Source organism: Seriola dumerili, unplaced genomic scaffold (assembly GCF_002260705.1).
Source record: "Seriola dumerili isolate Sdu_G_001 unplaced genomic scaffold, Sdu_1.0 BDQW01000465.1, whole genome shotgun sequence".
In the NCBI taxonomy this organism is placed as follows: Eukaryota; Metazoa; Chordata; class Actinopteri; order Carangiformes; family Carangidae; genus Seriola; species Seriola dumerili.
In genome coordinates, this window is record NW_019174720.1 from 1,118,467 (window position 1) to 1,138,681 (window position 20,215).

At 42.6% G+C, this 20,215-nt stretch overlaps 1 protein-coding gene across 5 annotated transcripts in view; it reads right to left on the reverse strand.

The window, feature by feature from the left end:
* The window catches only part of bcar1 (BCAR1, Cas family scaffolding protein), a 92,566-nt gene that overhangs the window by 43,407 nt on the left and 28,944 nt on the right, over nucleotides 1-20,215 (reverse strand). For 3 of the 5 annotated variants that reach the window (XM_022763015.1, XM_022763014.1, XM_022763011.1), the window contains exon 2: nucleotides 18,914-18,961. The exons of 1 other annotated variant lie outside the window; for it this stretch is intronic. In XM_022763015.1, the coding sequence (XP_022618736.1) occupies nucleotides 18,914-18,961 (48 nt within the window). Of the gene's footprint in view, nucleotides 1-4,920; nucleotides 5,270-18,913; nucleotides 18,962-20,215 lie in introns of those variants that run through there. One more of the 5 variants, XM_022763012.1, reaches the window with a different exon arrangement.

The window sequence follows — 20,215 nt, forward strand, 5'->3', positions numbered from 1 at the left end:
GCCGTCTGTCACAGTATTTTATGTTGTTTATTACTATAGTGAATCATATAATTGATGAGAATGACACAATAAATAGTTTTATATCAAACTTCATTATATTCATCATGTCAGACAATTCATATTCATCTGTATCATCCTTCTCTCTGTAACAAAGCACATGATCAGATGCATCCTCCCCCTGAGCACAGGTGGTGATCCAGCATGATGAAGGCCACTGGGCCCAGATGTTCTACAGCTGTTCAGTGTGACCACTGCGTGATCAGCAGTCACTTTGTAAACCTGTCTGTCTCCAAAGCTCCAAGCTCAGCGCAGTGTCCCAGACCCACATGGTATCTGGGTCAAAGGTCGCTCTGTCCACTGAGTCACAATGAGTCACACAGTCCTGCACATGCTTCAGTGCTGAGACAGGTAAAGTCAGGATCTGGTGATGAGAGAATATAGTGCAGAACTTACTGGCTGGCTGACTGTTGACTGACTGGCTCACATTCTGATTAGCTGATTCACTGCTCCACTGACTGACTTTATGGTGGACACCTGTGTGTGCTTTAGCTCAGGGGTCAGTGAAGATCAGTGTGTTCTGTGAGCGTGTGTGGTTTGGTAGATGGGGGTGGCCGGCTTATCACCAGAGCCAGGACACCCCGGGGGTCTGGAGATGGTGAGTGTGTGTGTGTGTGTGTGTGTGTGTGTGTGTGTGTGCAGGAGACAGAGGGGAATTCCTGCTGTAAGCACGGCCTCTGTGACTCAGACAGTGAGTCAGGAGAAATACAAGGTGAAGAAATGTGTTCTGACACAATAGGGACCATGTTACTCCGCACACAGACCGTCACTCATATCTTTATATTCACAGAACATGACCAGGAGCCGTACGCTGATAATGTATAAATAACAACAAGAGGATAAAGACAGCTGGTGATGAGACTGTAAGAGAGACAGGACACCTCCTCTTCCTCTGAACCACAGAGCTCCACTGTTTCTAAAAAACAGTGAAGCACGTCAGTGACCCACACTGTTACACTGGGTGACATGTTCCTTCATCACCGTGAACACACACACACACACTCTAGTTTATTTAGACTCATTCCCACACAGATACTCACTACAGCACCAAATGTGGTTTAATCCGCCACTGAAAATAGTCCCAGACAAATCATATAAAAATATTTCCTCCTGTGTGTTAAACCCTGTGGTGTCCATCTGTTTCAGGAAGTGACTGAGCCTTTTTTTTTTTTAAAGGAAACTATATATTTGCTGGAGGGTCACAGAATATTTACGGTAAATACATTAAAGAAAAGTCATAAGTGTTGTTCTTTCATATTGGTTCTATCACTTTGTAAATGCCCAGCCCTACGCAGGGTTCTGTCTATAGCTAACACTCATCAGTGCTTTCTTTAAATACTGGAACATCTTCGCACTGGGTGGAGTCTAAAGATCTGACAGCCCCTCTCTCTTCACATTTAAATCACCTGACAGGTTAACAGACAACATCATCAATGTGTTTTAATGTGCATGGGTCAGGTCAGAGTCAGGGAGACCTGACACACTCACACACCCTCCTCTGTGGTATGGAGGGAATCCTCTTCATCTATTTAAAGCCTGCACTGTTTCCTGTCCCCCACCACCACCTGACTGTAGCAGCAGTCATTTAATGTAATGAATAAAGATGGAGAGAAGTTACAGGTCCAGATGAGAGATTCTGGTTCCGACAGCTTTCAGTCTAGCTTGACACATCCAGCTAATATTCCACATATACAGTACATATGATATATGGTTGTCCTAAAACAACACAGAAAGAAGGACCGGGTTTGATTTAGCAGCTCTTGGTTTATTTTTACTTTCAAAGAGATAAAAACTCCAGCAGCTCTTGTAGTATACAGAAGAACTTTATTAGACCGATGCATCATCAGGGTCATCACAAAACACATCACAGGTGACATTTAAATATGACAGGTATGAAACAAAAACAAACAGCCAATCATATGTGAACACATACACATCATTCTTAAAAGTGGGTTGGGCCTGTGGTCATGTGGATTCAGGCCAATCGTTGTCTCCGGCCGGTTGGGGACATGGGTGTAACCATGTTTTAGTGCAGTTACGGGCTGTATGACACAGACCTTGTCCCAAAATGCATCCATTTGATGTGGCTAGGATATGTATGTGTTCACATATGATTGGCTGTTTTGTATTGTTTTGTTTCATATCCATCTTATTTAAATGTTACCTGTGATGTGTTTTGTGATGATGACCCTGATGAGGGCCACAAACTAAAACGCGTTGGTCTAATAAAGTTCTTCAGTTTACTATAAGTGTCGCTGGAGCTTTTATGTCTTTGGACTTTTTCCTTCCTCCATGCTCTGTGGAAGTCGGTGAAGCTCCCATTGTTTTCTTATCTTTACTTTCAGAAATGAAGCTCAGTGAAAGTTCAGTCAGGAAGGCTATCTCCTTGCGCATGCCTTCTAAGTCACAAGCATCGTTTCCCGCTATATAAGCTCCACCCACTCATTCACGTCTTCATCCAATCACAACCTTACACAGTGGCCTTCAGCCAATCACCTGTAAGCTTTCAAACTTTTTTTTCAAAATTGTCTCTGCTGTCTTTTCAGCACTGTGAAGAATCTGCGACTCACCTCTACCCCCTCTCCACCTTAGCCGTGGAGGCCCGACCATCTCCAATCAAACCATCCAATCAGAGGTTTCCCTCATGAAGATGTTCCCATTCTCCAGCTTCACTCCTCATCACCACCACCAGCGTTCAGACTCCAGGGGAAGATTCCTCTAATTGGAAGGACCTTAAACCTATGGATCGTTTCCATGGTGATCCACTTCCTGCCAGGGTCTAAGTCTATTCCTTCTGTTCAGAATAAATTTCACTTTACTTAAATTCTCATCCTCTCTCATTTTCTTTTATTAGTCTCTCCTGATTGAATTATTCTGTGAAAAAACTAAAGCTTTTAGTCTCAGTGTCAGCTTTTCTGGACGCATGTTAAAAAAAAAAAAACGTAAAATAATCTCCTGTGTTTTTTTTTTTACTACTTTATTTCATTATAACCCAGTTTTCCATGCACCTTTCGTTTTCATTTATTAATTTGCTTCTTTTCTTCTAAAGTCAGATCTGCTTGTTGCTGTGTGACACAATTTTCTTTGTCTGTTTCTGTCATTTCTGTGGTCAATGCTCAGGTTTTTGAGGCCACACATATAGCTATGAAAACTAATAATACAATAATACTAATTTATAGAAGTTATAGGCACCTTCCAAGGCACTCAATGACACCTTACATCACACAGTAAGACAGTACAAGGCATAAAATACAAAATAAATTAGAATAAATATAGTTGCATACTACCAGCCGTTCTTAGTTCCATTTATTTTCTGCTGACAGTAAATAATCACACAACATGGCAGCTCTGTACAGTCAGTGTGAGGCTGAAGCTGTGTGGCTCCACAACAACAGTGGAATTTTACTTTATATTAATTACACACTAATTACTGGCGTGTAATTACTCGTTACACACACAGCAATCTGCTCCACAGTGTTTCACTGTCTGCTGCATTCCTGACTGTGTAGTTACCCCAAACACACACACACACACACACACACACAGTGGTGTGACATGAGCAGGGAGCCAACACTGACACAAACAATACAGGGAAGGACTGTTTCTGCCAGTTTCTGTCTCTCTGTCTGACTCCTCTCTCCCTCCTCACAAACACATTTGTTCTCTCTGCTCTCTGACGAAATCAATGTCATATTCAATACTCGCACACATCATCTCGTCCTGCCTCTCTCTCTGCTCCTGTTTTACTGAAGCATTTTTCTCTCTCAGCCGACTGATCGCCTCCCTCTGTCCTCTGGCCATAAAACCTTCATTTCTCTCCACTTTCCTCTGAGTCAGCAGAAACACACACCATGGCTCTGCCTCTCTTTCTCTGTCTTTCTTTCTTTCTGTTTTCTTTCTTTCTTTCTTTCTTTCTCTCTTTCTTTCTTTCCTACTCTCACACACACACATCACAGTCCACTGACATTATGTTTGAAAGCTGGTGACCAACAAGCAGAAAACAGAGAAAAAAAACCAATCAGCTAAGTGTGGTGAGGACGACGGCCGTCTGCTGTGTGCTGTGATTGTGCACTGCAGCGATGCATTCAAGGAAGAAAGTTTAAAAGAAAACATGCACTGTGTGAGGAAAGCTCTCAAAGAGGATTACAGGCGTCAAGTGACAAACCTTTACCAAATTCTTATCAAGCCTAAGAAGGTTTTGTTCTTTTCACAAGTTATTTTGGATGTTTTAAGTTTTCCATTTTTGTTATATCCAGTCTGTCAAAAAAAGTCTTTCAGTTTCTTTAACTGGAAAAACACAGCTGTAGAAACCATTGTTTTATTTTGAAATCTCTCACAAGAGTGGGAGGAATTTTTAGCCACTTTGTCCTTTTTTGTTTCTGCACATTCCTTTACAGGGCAGCGAAGTCTCCTCGACCAGTGTGAACTGACATTAAACCCTTTACCCCAAACACACACACACACACACACACACACACACACACACACACAATCCCCACTGAGATCCAACAAAAGGTGGGAATCCACAGAGAAAATGTTAACTCCAGTTTCCCTCTCCTCCCCCTTCACATTTTCCTTTTCTTCATACTCAAGTCCCCCGCGGCCCCGCTCCCTCTGCAGCCCAGCACAGCGTGGGCAGTAGCAGGTCCTGCTAAAGCACTCACACACACACACGCACACACACACACACGCACACACACAGGACACACACATTAGTAGAGGCACAGAATTTTAAAAAAAGCAAAAGTGTCACAGAGATTCCTCATGCACACACTGAAATCTCTCTCTCTTTCTCTCTCTCTCTCTCTCTCACACACACACACACACACACACACACACACACACACACACACACACACTCACCAGATAGTTCATTTTGTCCCTGCTGCAGCGAGGCGGCTGTGGTAAGTCCAGGGCAGGGCTGTAGCTCAGCCCCTGTGAGACTCTTTGCCGGCTAGATCCTGAACGGACAGCAGATCACAAAAGATCCCAAAACTCCTCCAGTCTCCTCTCCCACCCTCCTTCCTTCCTTCCCTCCTTCCTACGTCCTTCTGTCTTTCCTCCTTTTTCTTGTCTGTCACTCCTTCAGTCCTGTTCAGTCTCGTTTTCAGTAGTCAGGCAGATCCCGACACATTCTGCCGCTCCGTGATCTCACACAGCAAGAATGAGAATGCTGCTTGGCCCATTTACTTCTACCCCACTCGCCCCTTCTTTCTCACTTGGTCTCCCTCTCCCTCTCTCTCCCTCTCCCTCTCTCTCTCTTGCCTGAGGAAAAGAGGGAGGAGCACGTAACCCGACACGTCACTTCCTGCTGGATCCTGATATTCCCTCTGTCTGCTCTGGCCATTGGCCTGAAGAGCTCTTCTCATGCAAATGAGCTTTGCCCTTCCACTGTCACCCCCACCCCTCCGTCGCTCTCTGTGTCCCCCTGCCTGTGAGAGGCTGTCAGTGCGTCAGAAAGCCACTGAGACACAGTCACTCAGTGTATTGCACATGAGCATAAAGCAACATTACCTCATCTCATTGTCTTTACGCTCAGATTGGTGTGACCCTGCCTTAAAGAGCTGGGAGCTAACCTTGAAGCTACAGACAACAGAGCATGTTAGCTCTTTCAGAACTTCACATTTACAACTATCACACTTACATTAAGAGTTTGTAAAATCTGAAACCATTAAAGGACCTGATGTTTGTCTTTGTCAGACATGTTTATAAAGTTTAAATTAACCCTCCTAATGTGTTAGAAAAGGCTTTATATCTTTAGTGTTTGAATTCATGAACAAAAACTGAAAAAAACGCTAATTATCATCCAGTAAAATATTCTATCTACTTAAGTAACTATTATTAATATACTTTTCATACTATTAAGTATTACTGATCTATAATTATAATATATTTATACTTTTCTATACTAAAAAAGCATGCCTGTATATTTTTGCATTTGCCCAGATTTTGATGCCATATTGTATAATGAATATACTGGCTAAATGAACGGTGGGCTCCTAATGGGACCAACCATTCATCTACTGGGACCTCAGGTCGTAGACCAAATATCTCTTATAGGAGCAAGTTTGCTGCGTGCAACTCTACAATTGAATTCAAGTCATTACGCTTTCCTGGCATGAAACATGATTTTTAAAATTAGTGCTTTGTATTTCTCTTCATAAGCAAACTATTAGCAAACTAACCTAAATTTGACCCCAACACCACTGATTTAATTTTTTTTGATAGGCATTCAGAAAAAAGCAAAAGGATCAAAATGTTTTTCTTTGTATTTGTTGTGTCATTGTTGAGGATGTAATGAAAGCTTGTTTTGATATGGTATGTTTCACACATCTAAACTTACTAACAACACAATAGGAGGGTTAAAGTATTTGAATACCACAGTTCTATGAAATGTGTAGCCTCAGCTAGCTGCTATTCATTTCTCCCCATAAAGAATTAACTGGTCTGTAATATGTTAATAATTAACTACATATCTTTTTTATCTTCCTCTTGCTTCTGGCCTCTACTTCCACTATAAGGGAAGGTGATAGTTATGATTTCCTTCTTTGATATGTTCTAGAAGTTTGGTGACAAAACATTTCCAATTTTTTCCGAGAAATATATTTATAGTTTGTAAATTCACTTCCAGTGAATTCACTCTTTTTCATTGCTATTGTAACTTTCAATTACTTTTCTTTTAGTCAGTGCAAAATAAAGATTCCAATAATAATTCAATCTGAATCTCAAATTTAAAGACCCCTCCAATGAAAATCCAGTGTTTAACCTTGTTAACATTCATATGATGCAATTCTCTTTCTCCTTCCTCGGGTCAGGACAAAGAGGAGAAGAGGGGAGAGGAGGCAGTGAGAGTGAGAGATGGTAAATCTGGGGCCAATGTGTTGTTCCATGTTCCCACATCTCAGATTGTTACTGACAAAACTACAGAAATAAGATCCAGCCCGTAATAAACCATGAGGGAATAATTTGTGAACCTGAAACACTTTTGGGAAAATGTTTTCAAAAGACATTTTAGTCATTTTAGGTTTGGGTACTCCACATAGCATCTGTCAGTAGAACTGAAATGAAAGATGATGTGATGCTGGATTAAAAATAACACTAAGGACAAGTTTAAGGGGGAATTAAACATTTTAGAGGTTGTAGTAGTTACTTCTCATTCTATTGATGGTGGCTGAGTAAACAATTCTGACTTTGACATTGTCCGAAAGATATCCCAGTATTCATTACAATTGATAAATGAGGGGCGTCGAGTGGCGCAGTGGTCTAAAGCAGGCGCCCCATGTGTAGAGGCTACAGTCCTCGCTGCAGTTGGCCTTTGCTGCATGTCATTCCCCCTCTCTCTGCCTCCCCATTTCCTGTCTCTCTCTATACTATCCTGTCCAATAAAGGCACAAAAGCCCAAAAAAATATACTTAAAAAAAAAAAAAACAATTGATAAGTGAATACAGCGCTCAAGATAAGGATTACAAAGATAAACTGATTGTCTGAAAATGTGAAGTCAAAGACTGTGACTTCCTGCTCCAGCCACACCCTCCAGGTAGCATCACCTGCCTTAATCCCCCAATGGCCCATCCACTGCAGCCACCAGCCGTGGAGTTGACTCAAAAAAAAGGAGTACGAGACACTGTAAACCCACATATAGTCACTTCATGATAATCACCACATACAATCATCATTTGGCTCCTAGAGGTTAAAATTGAAATTTTATGTACTTCTACAATAAGATGCTTCATGCCTTTGGAGACCATCTCCAACCATTTCCACCATTTGAAGAATAAATCTCAGTCAGTCAGCTCCAGTAGGAGTAGACACTTACAAATGGAGAATCAATGAAGAAGTAAATTAGAGAGTCTGGAAGCAAGAGCTGCAAAAAACGAATGCACCACCTGCAGCCTCTTTCAGACGTGCACCACTTCATGTTAATCTGAATGAGCAGCCTGGTCACAACACAACTGTAACATCTCTGTATCACTGACCTGAGATTAATGTGAAATCTGCCCAGTAAACACACTTTGATTTTTGCGTTAAGTGGAGTGTTGTGTGCAGTGGAGTTTGCATTGAGAAGAAAGAAGTCCGAAGTCGGAACCTGTCATAAGCAAGATGGTGGAACGCCGACCTGCTCTTTTCACAGAAGACCAGGTATGTTCAAGAGAGATATAATGTTGATCTTTTTGCCGCATGCGATACAGGTAGAGTGCAAAGGAAACAACTTAAGCAGGAATCACTCAGTTCTCACAATTTTAATTGCTCACCTCACACTGATGCCCCCAGCCACAGTATTATTTACTTTTGAAATGTAATACTCTGTATTTTCTGTATATTTCTTTCTATTTTTCAGGTGTACATGGAGTGCAACAGGATTGTGTATCACACACACACTTGGTGCTGCCCTCCTGCACAGCCATGATGACATGTCACCATCCCACCGGTCTACACTGATTCTTGTTTTGGCAGCATTAATTGTTCACTAAAACCTTGTGCCTCTGCAGTCACCATATTGTTATTGTCCACTGTTTGACCTCAGTAGCCTCACCAAGTTTTAACACATGTCTGTAAGTGTCCAGTCGTTCACAAGGACATAGTAGATATTGGTGAATGCTGTGCGTTTATACTCCTCCAAACAGGTTGGAATTGTTACCATGCAGTTTTAATGCTTGTTTTTACTTGTGTTTTTTTCTGTTTTTCTGTTGCTGTCGTAGAGACGTGGTTTCCTGTTGGCCAAGTCACCCAGTAGCGCTGTCAAAACTGTCTGAAATTGATGTTTGGATGATTTTTATGAAAAAAACATGAATTTGAACTATTCAAATATCTATCTCTGCACATTATGTCCATAAGAGTGAAAACCAATACGACCAGAGACATCTACCTGTCTACCGTCTACCTGTATAGCTGCTCGTTTGGTTGAGTACATCTGAGATGTGTCCTGAGGTGCTAACTGTAGCTTTCATAGCTAACTCATCTCGTGGTTCCACACTTTTAACAGAAATATACCCAACAGCGACAGCTCTCAGAGGAAGAAGCTGATATGAAAACACACTGGTGCTCATTGATTAGTCTATTCAAAAACCAAACCCCATGAGAATACAATGAAGCATCAATAACCAATTAGTCCTTCGTATCATTAATACTTAAAGAGAAAAAGTGAACCAACAGAGGGATGAGGGTAACACAGACTGAACTCTGCAGAGACTCAGACTCAGACTCAGAGAAGCATTTTAACTGGACTCACTGAAACCTTGTGCTGGATTCAGCTGTGAAAATCCAGTGTTTAAAATCATTTTTCTGGTTAGTCTGTATTTTAGTTTGTATTCACAAGAAAAGACCCGAAGCAGCAACATGTTCTTCTGTCAACACTTTCTGTCTTCTCTGCTCTTCACAGACATCTCACAGATGTTCAGTTTAAGGATGGTGTCAAAGAGACTGTCCTCCCGTAAAAAAACGAGCCCATAGGTCGTCTGTGCAGCAGGTTAATATGACCCACATAGCTTTTGTTGCTAGGCAAAATCTAGTGGTCGAATGATGACAGGAGCAAATGGAAAAGTGCGGTGACGTAGTATAAAGAGAGACAAAGTCCACGTCAGGAGGAGGTTGTGGTGGATGGATGAATGTGACACAGGAGAATGGTGTTCAATTCGCATGTGAAACCAGCAGTTTATGTTGTTTCTGTTATCCATGAACATTCAACAAAGTTAACCACACTGTTATTATTGTAACCATGACAACAAAGATAGTCTGATGTTAAGGAAGTACTTCTTTTAACCCAAATCACCATCTTTTCCTGAACCTAACCAATTTATGACCGTTATTATAGTAACCATGGTGATGAAGGTAGGTATGCCGCTGTCAGACATGTTTTAAACTCTGTAAAAATCCTCTGCTATGACTCATATTTAGTTGAACATGGTTCAATGGATCAGACGGTTAGCGCAGTTAGCATCTTTGATTTGTTTATGTTGTTTGTTAGCTTGTAACTGGCAGTGGCTGACACAGTGTTAGTGGTTGTGCTAATGCTAACTCTCTCTCTCTCTGTACTGACAAGGTTTCAGGTTTATTTAGCCCCGCCCCCCGTCCCCATAAGTTGACATGATTGGTTCCTTAGGTTTGTGACATATGAAACCCTGGCTGTCTGAATCTGTGTTTATGAGACTGTCATTGGTTCACTGCAGTTCAAGGTGGAAACACTCAGTCATGGTGTTGATGATTATTTGACTCATCATATGTCTGTATTATATGAAAACATCATATGGATGTTAACGAGGTTAAACACTGGATTTGAATCAGACGGTCTTTAAAAAGTTTGTCCGGGATTTTCTGGGCTCATCGTGGCCTCTGCCACCTTCTCTAGTTACTGTAGTTCTGCTCAGTTTGAATTAACTCTTATTGCACAAGTGTTGTTCACCATTTGAAATGAATTAATCAGTAAGATGAATGAAAGATGAATGATACTCTCATGAAATAAAGGCTGGTTTCATTTATGAGCAGCTCTGCCTGATGTCCACATACGGCCTCGTACCCTCTGTCCTCCTCTGATATTTGAGGAACAGTCATCACATTGTGTCTGATGCTGAGCAGCTTGTGTCGACTCTCCATCAGAGCATTCCACACACCTACACACACACTTCACCCCCCATGACCTGAACACTGCCCTCTCTGACCACCAAACTGACAACAACAGCCTCTGTCACACTGACCTACAAACGACAAGTGCATGCCCCACACACACACACACACACACACACACACACACACACACACACACACACACACACACACACACACACACACACACACAGAGCAGAAAGCAGTCATTGAGGATTAAGAGATGTAGGTCAATGTGAATCTGAATATGGTAATGGTCTCTGCTGGGGTTCAGGATGGCCACACTGTAGCTGCCTCTCGTTTCATAAACTGCTTCTCCCTGATCCTTAGAAGCTCTTGTGTGCCCTCTGCTGTCCACTTAGGTACGGTGTGAAAGTGTTCACTGAACACTGTTCACAAGGTGTGTCTTCACTCCTGGACACGAACAAAGCTGGAAAACAGAAAGACAAGACTTCTGGCTGTCGTCTTTGTTTGGCTCGAGCAGTGAAGAAGAACCTTGTGAAACACACAGAAATCTGACACTGTACAGTGGAGTGGTGGCAGGGTAAGGGGTGGGAGTCTTTGAGGATCATTACGTGTTGTAATCAATGCAAAGGTTTAGGTATGTTGGGTTTCTGCAGAAATCTCACTCTGATGTAAATGAGAACCCCAGTTGTCGGTTTGTCCAACCAAAATTCTCCTGGAGAAAAAATATTTTTGCAATCAAACTAGAATGACCTCCTGGTGGTCGTCTGCCTCCTCCTCTCAGACTAGTTTCAGGTCACATCCTGTTTATCCAGAGTCATAGAAAATATCAACCATTTGTGTGAAATTTTGTCATAGTTGCTGTGTGAAGCCTTGAGTAATGGCTAAAAAGTGTTTATGAGGACTTTTGACCACCAAAATCTAATCAGTTCATCCTTAAGTCTAAGTGAGTGTTTGTACCAAATTTGAAGAAGTTCTGTCAAGGTGCAACTGAGATATCGTGTCCACGGGCGCATGTACACCTCCAGATCTGACTGTTGCCAGCACGGAGCCATAAAAATCATTCACAACATCTTTATTAATGTCAGTGAGACCACTGCATCGATGCAGTGGGAAGGCTCCAGCCAAGAAGTTAAACCTTGCTCAGCTCCTCCTACTACACAATATGATGTCATCTGACTAGGCACTGACAAATCAAGCTCATCCAGGCTCACAGTCCTGGTAGATGACTGTGTTAACAGGATAATTCTGCTGTTTCCCTGCATATAAACCCATATAAAACCCTGGATATGAACTGTCCAGAGCTGTAACATAATGTCTCACAGTGTAATAAACCACTGTGCAGCGATAACTTTCAAACTGAACTTCATGGTTTATATTTCATCATGTCACCTGTACCTGGAACACCAGCCCCCATTATGAATGATAATAATAATGTCTGTAATAATGATGCTGCTGCTGAAAATGTATTTTTGTGTATTTATGTGTATTTGTGTATATTATATATTCATGTTTTTAATGTTTCCAGGTTGTCAAAGACAAATTTTACAAACTTCATGAAAATCTAATGGACAATTACGTTTTATCTTTATCTTATTTGCATATCGTTCAGCCCTAATTTAGGCAAAGCCATAATTAGCATATCTGAACCATAACTTATGTAATGTATTATCATTGAGATACACAGTCATTTACAATAGCATGAATCAGGGACTCATATTAATAATTTACTGCATCAAATGACATATTTCAATAATGATGTACAATGACGTGTGACATTAGGTTTATCTATGTACAGTCAGTGTGTTGCTGACAGGAGTGTGGACTGTGTCACACACACTGTCAGATCTTACACACAGCAGCTGTGAGATCGTTGTCTGAACTAAAATAACTCCTCTTCTTCATCCAGAGGTTAAAATCTCACCTTAAATAAAATCAGAGTCAGATGAGTGACGGTGGATCTGCCCCGCACCCCCTCCTCCATCACTTCACTCTTCCTCCATCCTCTCTCCACACACATGGTTAATAACTTCATTAACCCCTGTCAGCTCTCGACTCTGGTCCAGCGGCTGAAGCATATTAATTGATGAGCTTGGAGCGTGTGTGTGTGTGTGTGTGTGTGTGTGTGTTCATCATTTTGGCTGCTTATTATAGCAGCAAGTGATCTCTCTCCTCCCTGAGCACAAAATTCAAATGGCTGCTCTTGGTTGAAATCCTTGTACATCAAATTTTTGTGATGTTCATGCTTTCTATACCATCTGTCATCACCATCATCCTCATCATCATCCTCATTATCATTATCATCATTATCATCATACAACCCTTTGATTAACACCTAAAAAACAAGGTTTCCACCAACTGTGAGGAATTGGGGACTGGTTTTAAACAGGACCTGTAATGACTGTGACATTTGGTGCTAATGCGTCAGGCCAAACACTTGTCGGGTGGTGATTTCTAATTCTCCTCGAGCAGCAGCAGCGCCGGGACAAAAGGATCATTGTATTGACACAAAACAGCTCAGCACACTCAGGCTCAGAGGCATAATAGGATTGGTATGTGTCCAGATATAAAATTCATTTCCTGTGATTGTGTGCGTTGACTCAGTGATTTTTAATACCAGGATTGTATTGTTGGGTCCTGTTTGGGAATCCAGCTAATGTACTCAGGAGAGCAGACAGTGTGTGTGTGTGTGTGTGTGTGTGTGCGCTATCATGGCTGGGAGGGCAGCTCCTGCTACAGTTTGTGATCAGCAGCTAATCTGAATTTCACTAATTTCACTGTCTAAAACCAGCGCTGATGCAGGAGCTCCATGACAGAGCAGTGATACAAACTGATAATAATGAGCATTAGATATATGTCACACGGGGCGTCGGGTGGCGCGGTGGTCTGGGCAGGCGCCCCATGTGTGGGGGCTACAGTCCTCGCTGCAGTCGCCCCCGGTTCGAGTCCCGCATCGGACGGCCCTTTACTGCATGTCATTCCCTCTGTCTCCCTATACTGTCCTGTCCAATAGGGGCACACAAGCCCAAAAGGAGTATACTTTAGATATATGTCACACCCTCCTTCCTCTACATTCATATACATGACTGAGTGACCAGAAGGTCAGCTCATTTAAATCAGGGCTTAAGACGTCACTGTTTACTGCAGCTCACCAATAAATCACTTACATAACTTTCTTTTTTAATCTTGTGCATTTGCTTGTTGTTAATGTCTTTCATCACGACAAAATGGTGTCCTAAGTTTCCTTCCCGATGTTATGACTTATTCAAATATCTTTATTTTTATTTCAATTTGTTTGTAGTGTTTTTAAATGATATTTTAATGTCATCTTACTGTTCTATTTCTAATCTATTTCCACACCTCTGTACAGCACTTTGAATTGCCTTGTGTCTGAATGGAGCTGTATAAGGTGCTGTATAAGTACTTGCTTTGTTAATTTTAGTGCTTTTGTGTTTAATTACTATTTTTTATAAAAGTAATTAAAAAATTTTAATTATAAAAGACAAGTGGCCAAAACAGCATTGTGGGAACTGTACAACAGTAAAGATGAGAGAATGTGTTCAGACAGACTTCCTGCTGAAAGTGACGCACGCATGCACACACACACACACGCACACACACACTTACAGAGAGAGAGAGAGAGAGAGAGAAGGGGTTTTTGTCCATCTGTGAGTGTGATGTCATCTTGACTGAGGTCAAAGGTCAGGCACAAAAAATTATGTGACTGGTTGATTGACCCAAATGACCCAATGGACACAATGCTTGCACACAGCTAACACACACACACACACACACACACACACACACACACTGAAATCAAACTAAACACTAATGTGAATCATAACAGAAACCTTTAGTCCAGTTGTGTCTCTCGTCCCGTTTCTTGTCCCATCTCTCGTCCTGTCTCTCTTCATCTCTCTCGTCCTGTCTCTCGTCCCGTCTCTCGTCCCGTCTCGCATCCTGTCTCTCGTCCTGTCTCTGATCTTGTCTCTCGTCTCGTCTCTCGTCCCGTCTCTCGTCTCTCGTCCTGTCTCTCTTCATCTCTCTCGTCCTGTCTCTCGTCCCATCTCGCATCCTGTCTCTCCTCTTGTCTCTCATCTCGTCTCTTGTCCCGTCTCTTGTCTCTCATCTTGTCTCTCGTCCTGTCTCTTGTCCCGTCTCACGTCTTGTCTCTCGTCCTGTCTCTTGTCCGGTCTCTCGTCCTGTCTCTCATCTTGTCTCTCGTCCCGTCTCACGTCGTCTCTCGTCTTGTCTCTCGTCCTGTCTCTCGTCCTGTCTCTCGTCCTGTCTCTCGTCCTGTCTCTTGTCCCGTCTCACGTCGTCTCTCGTCCTGTCTCTCGTCTTGTCTCTCGTCTTGTCTCTCGTCCCGTCTCTCGTCACGTCTCTCGTCTTGTCTCTCGTCTTGTCTCTCGTCCCGTCTCTCGTCACGTCTCTCGTCTTGTCTCTCGTCCCTTCTCACGTTGTCTCTCGTCCCGTCTCTCGTCACGTCTCTCGTCTTGTCTCTCGTCCCGTCTCGCATCCCGTCTCTCGTCCCGTCTCTCGTCTTGTCTCTCGTCTTGTCTCTCGTCCCGTCTCTCGTCCCGTCTCATCTCTCGTCCCGTCTCTCGTCTCTCGTCCTGTCTCTCGTCCTGTCTCTCGTCCTGTCTCTCGTCTTGTCTCTTGTCCTGTCTCTCATGCCTCCATCCTGAAGGTCAACAGTCTTTTTATCAGCTGTAATCTGCAGCTGCAATATGGGAGTTCACAGAGTGAATGCATCCTTTTCACTGCACAGTAACAGTCATTCATGGCTCTCTGGGCCATTATCATAAAACTGTGGCATGAATGCCGTCCTGTCAGCACGGCATAAAGAAGACAAAACACTGGACACCTATTGTGGAGAGACACACACTGAACTCACACTGTCTTTACAGAGGTTCAGGGTTTCTTAGTCTAGTTTGACTGATGCAGCTCTACTTCTTTATAACCCAGAGCCAAACATCTGAAGGTAGTGATGAGGACTGGTTTTCAAATGTCAGCACTTTTTTGTTCTGAGAGGTAAAATGTGAAAGCACAGATCTGGCAGAGATGATACTGAAGTGGTGTGTAAAAGCTTCAGAGAGCATGTTCCACATTCCCACACACTGACACAGCGGACGGGAATCTGAATCCTGCCGGAGGCGACACTTTGCTCTGCTGCGTCACACAATCAGCTCTTTGACAGTGAAGTAAAATGACAGCCACTGTAGGGAACATCACACACAGTCAGTGGGCTGTGTCGAGCACAGACCTATTCACCTTTCTGTCTCACACACACCATCACCCACTCTCTCTGTGTTGTGAGAGTCTCTCCTGCACTGAGGTAAAGTACTGCTGATACTGGGACACATATTACTGTTGTACCACATCAGATACTTCAGATACCATCTGTCTTATTCCTGCTGCAGACATCAGAGCGAGAGTCAGAGTCAGAGTCAGAGCCGGCTCAGAGACAGTCTCATGGTGGTCGTCTTTTATACCGTGTGTATAATGAAACTGCTGTTACGCTGTTTTGTTCTGACCCTCCCACAGGAACTTGGATCAGCCAATCAGCTTGTTTGGTGTGCAGAATCACACATAACGTTATCAGGATTTTTACCATTGTGTGACCTACACTTACATTCTGCACAATTCAGCAAATCTCAGGATTCAATTCGATTTCAATTCAAAAACAATTCTTGACTAAAAAACGATAGAAGATCATACAGTATATGACACTATATTTCTTATATATGATGGTCAGAGGTGTAGAACTGGAGTTCACCTATGATGTACATGCATGCAGGCACACAGCACCGTTAAGTTGCGTCTCGTATAAGGTTATGTAACCACTGTTCCTATGGTGACAAGTTAACGTAGATCAGTCAACTGTGATCACATGATCAGATGTTAGACTGACTTTATGAGCAGTTTGATCATGTTGATAATATGACGCAGCATCAGACGAACATCCAGCTCAGTAATATTAGACCATACCTTGGATGTAGCAGGTCGTAGTTAGCGTAGCATTAAGCAGCAGGTGAATCAACACAAGTAGTTTGTGTTTTCACTGATTTCATTTACTGTCGTTTTGTGTCGAGCAAGTGAAGCCACATTGGAAACATCCATTCAAAGGAAAAGCTGCAATGCAGGCAGAGATCAAGCTAAGCTAACAGGCTAGGCTATTAAAACGTAGCTAAGCTAGCTTTCATCTCCAGCAGCACCAGCTGTCCCAGTGTAACAGACTGACTGTCATGCTTCTGTGTAAAAGCATCACAGATAAAGAAAGTGTCAGAAGAGTGAATGATGAATGAAAGGATGTTTTCTGTCTTTTCATCTTTACTAATGAACCATTTAATTCACCGAGCAGCTCAGAGGCTACCGGCAGCTACAGGCATCTTTTAAGGTGGAATGTTTTCTTGCGTGTTACTCAATGCATGATTGATGTTTGGAAATCAATCAATACACCTATTACACCAATACACCTACATCAATGTGACAACTTTGACCATTTCATTTGTTTTTATTAGCTCTTCATGACATATGCTTTAGTGATGATCAGATCCTCAAGCTCTTAAAAATGTGGATCAAGCTGCAGATAACATGGGTCTGAGTTGCTTCTTCCCCTCAAGGTAATAAAATCTGCTCCTTGTTCATTGTCCCCAAAGGCTGGATCATTATATTTCTGACCTTCCCTCCAGCTCCACATCAGGCCAGAAATCCAACCTCTAACATCAAAAGCACTAAACATTAAAGTCTTCATCCTCTACATGCACGCTGTATTGGATTTAACCGGAGCCTGGTATTTCACTGAGTCCTCAGTGTTTGGATCAGTGTGATATTCTGAACTGCTGAAGCCTAAAAATCAAGAAGTATCATCACATCAAAAAAAGAACAAAAAACACAGTAAGAGCTTCAGCTTCAGTGAGAGACACCAGATCAATAAATTAGTTCACATATTAGCTCATTAAGGTAGGGACACACAGCAACAATACACAACCACAGTTCAACATGTAACACAGCTCATGTTCCGCATCAGTCTGTGTCAGCGGTTACATCACTGCTCAGCACCACACTGATAACACACCATGCAGTTCAGTCACAGTGTGAACCAGTTTAATGTTTGCTATAAAAACACCATGTCTACTGTGTGGATGGAAAATGTTTCACACTTTGATTATATTATATTGATTTATATATCCATCCAAAAATATAAATCACTAGACCCTATAAGGATAAGCGGTTTAACTAAGTTTCACTCCATGCAGCTTCACACGTTCAACGTGACATCAATTACCTGGATAAAAGAGTGAACAGTGCATGTTGCACTGATTCTAAAACTACTGCAGCAGCAGAGCAGAGGCCAGATGAATAAAACTCAGATTCATGACTAAAACTATGTGTACGCACAAAACCAGAAATATTCACACCCATTCTTTTCATCAGAATTATGAAGCCGTGCCTTCGCATGGTTCTGCTTTAGAAATCTCACTCATTGAGAAACTGGGCGCATGTGCAAGAGCGTCATTTCCAAAAAGCACTGTCTGTGCCGCAAGTGATCAGACACAGAGAAGAAAGACGAGAAAGAAGAATATCTGAGGTCACAGCATGCATCAGTTTACTGTGGTACAGTCACTCTAATGTAAAGTCCTGTTTCACTGTGGACTTCATGTATTGGGACTAGAGTCTTAATGAGGCTCCACAGGCTCAAACACTGTGATTAGTCAATATTCAAATAGTGTGAAACAGTTACAGAATGACTCACAATAAATAATCAGGATATTAAACGATGCTGAAGGAAACATTGACGCTCAAACACAATTTCTGTTTGTGAAATGTAAAATTGTTCTTGCTGTGTAAACTTATAATGATGATAATGAACGAAGCTCCGTGCAGTTGTGTATTTTATTTTATTTTAAATCACGTTTCTTGTCTTATTTTGTATTTTCACTGTGACCTGGATCACTTTGGAAAACTGTGTGTTAACATGGTCAAAGGAATGTGTGAGATGACACAGTCTGTGTTTATAAAGAAGTTTATTTGTAGGAAATGGTGTACGCATGGTTTCTGTGTGTACACATCATTTATTCATCTGGCCCCAGGACAAATTGACATCCGTCAGTCACGGCTTCAAACCAGGCTAAAGCTGTGTGAAGGCAGAATCACTACAGATGTTCTAACTTAATATCAAGTGACACTGTGATAAATGTGGCCCAGCGTTGAACAGTGATCTCTGCTGCAGTGTCTCTGTCAGAGTCTCTGCAGGTGTTACTGCTCCACTCCATGCTGTGAGACCTACCTCCACCTGTGGCGCCCACTGCAGGCAGTCAAACATTCTACAGAACACCTGGAGGACAGGGAGGGGCCACAGAAAACACAACACACATGTGAGCAGAAGGAAAAGTGTGTGTGTAAGAGTGAATGTTTATCTGCTCTACCATTTATTATTTCATGGTGACGAGGATGTTGTGTGACAGAGCCTCACCTTCACTTAATGTCTTTAGAAATCCAGCCTCACCTCCCTCACACACACACACACACACATCGCACAACGCACAACGGCGTGACGTAGACCACACAACAGACACCAGGCACACAACACACACACACACACGACACCACACCACGACACGACACACACACACCACCACACACACACACACACACACACAGGGGGGTTACTACGCAACCAAGCCTGAAGGGCCAGTGAGTCGGTCTGGACTGAGCTAAATTTGCTAATAACACATATAAAAGGACACACACACACACACACACGCACACACACGCACACACACACGCACACACACACACACACACACGCGCACACACACGCACACACACACCCGCACACACACACACACACACACNACACACACACACACACACACACACACACACCTCCAGGTTGCGCAGCTGGTTCAGCTGTAATATGTTCACCGGACATGACGGTGAGGACACAGCAGCAAACTCACTGCATTTATTGTGTGACTGTCTGTGTCTGTCTGTGACTGTCTGTGTCTGTTCTGTCTGTGTCTGTCTGTGTCTGTCTGTGTCTGTCTGTGTCTGTCTGTGTCTGTCTGTGACTGTCTGTATCTGTCTGTATCTGTCTGTATCTGTCTGTGTCTGTCTGTGTCTGTCTGTGACTGTCTGTATCTGTCTGTGACTGTCTGTGACTGTCTGTGACTGTCTGTGACTGTCTGTGACTGTCCAGACTGGTGGTGGTTTGATGGTGTCGGGAATATTTTTCTTGACTCACTTTTTTATTCCTCTGCACTGGCAACAGTCAGAGCTGGAGGAATATTGTTTTCAGGTTGTACGTCTGTCCCATTCTCATGGACACAACATCTCAGTAACACCTTGAAGGACCTTCTTCAAATTTGGCCCAAACATTCAGTTGGACTCAAGAACGAACTGATTAGATTTTGGTGGTCAAAGGTCAAAGGTCAAGGTCACAGTGACCTCAGAAGACACTTTTTAGCCATAACCAAGACTTCACTACAATTATGACAAAATTTCAAACCAATGGTTCATATTTTCTATGACTGTGGATAAACAGGGATGTAACCTGAAACTAGTCTGAGTGGAGGAGGCAGACGACCAC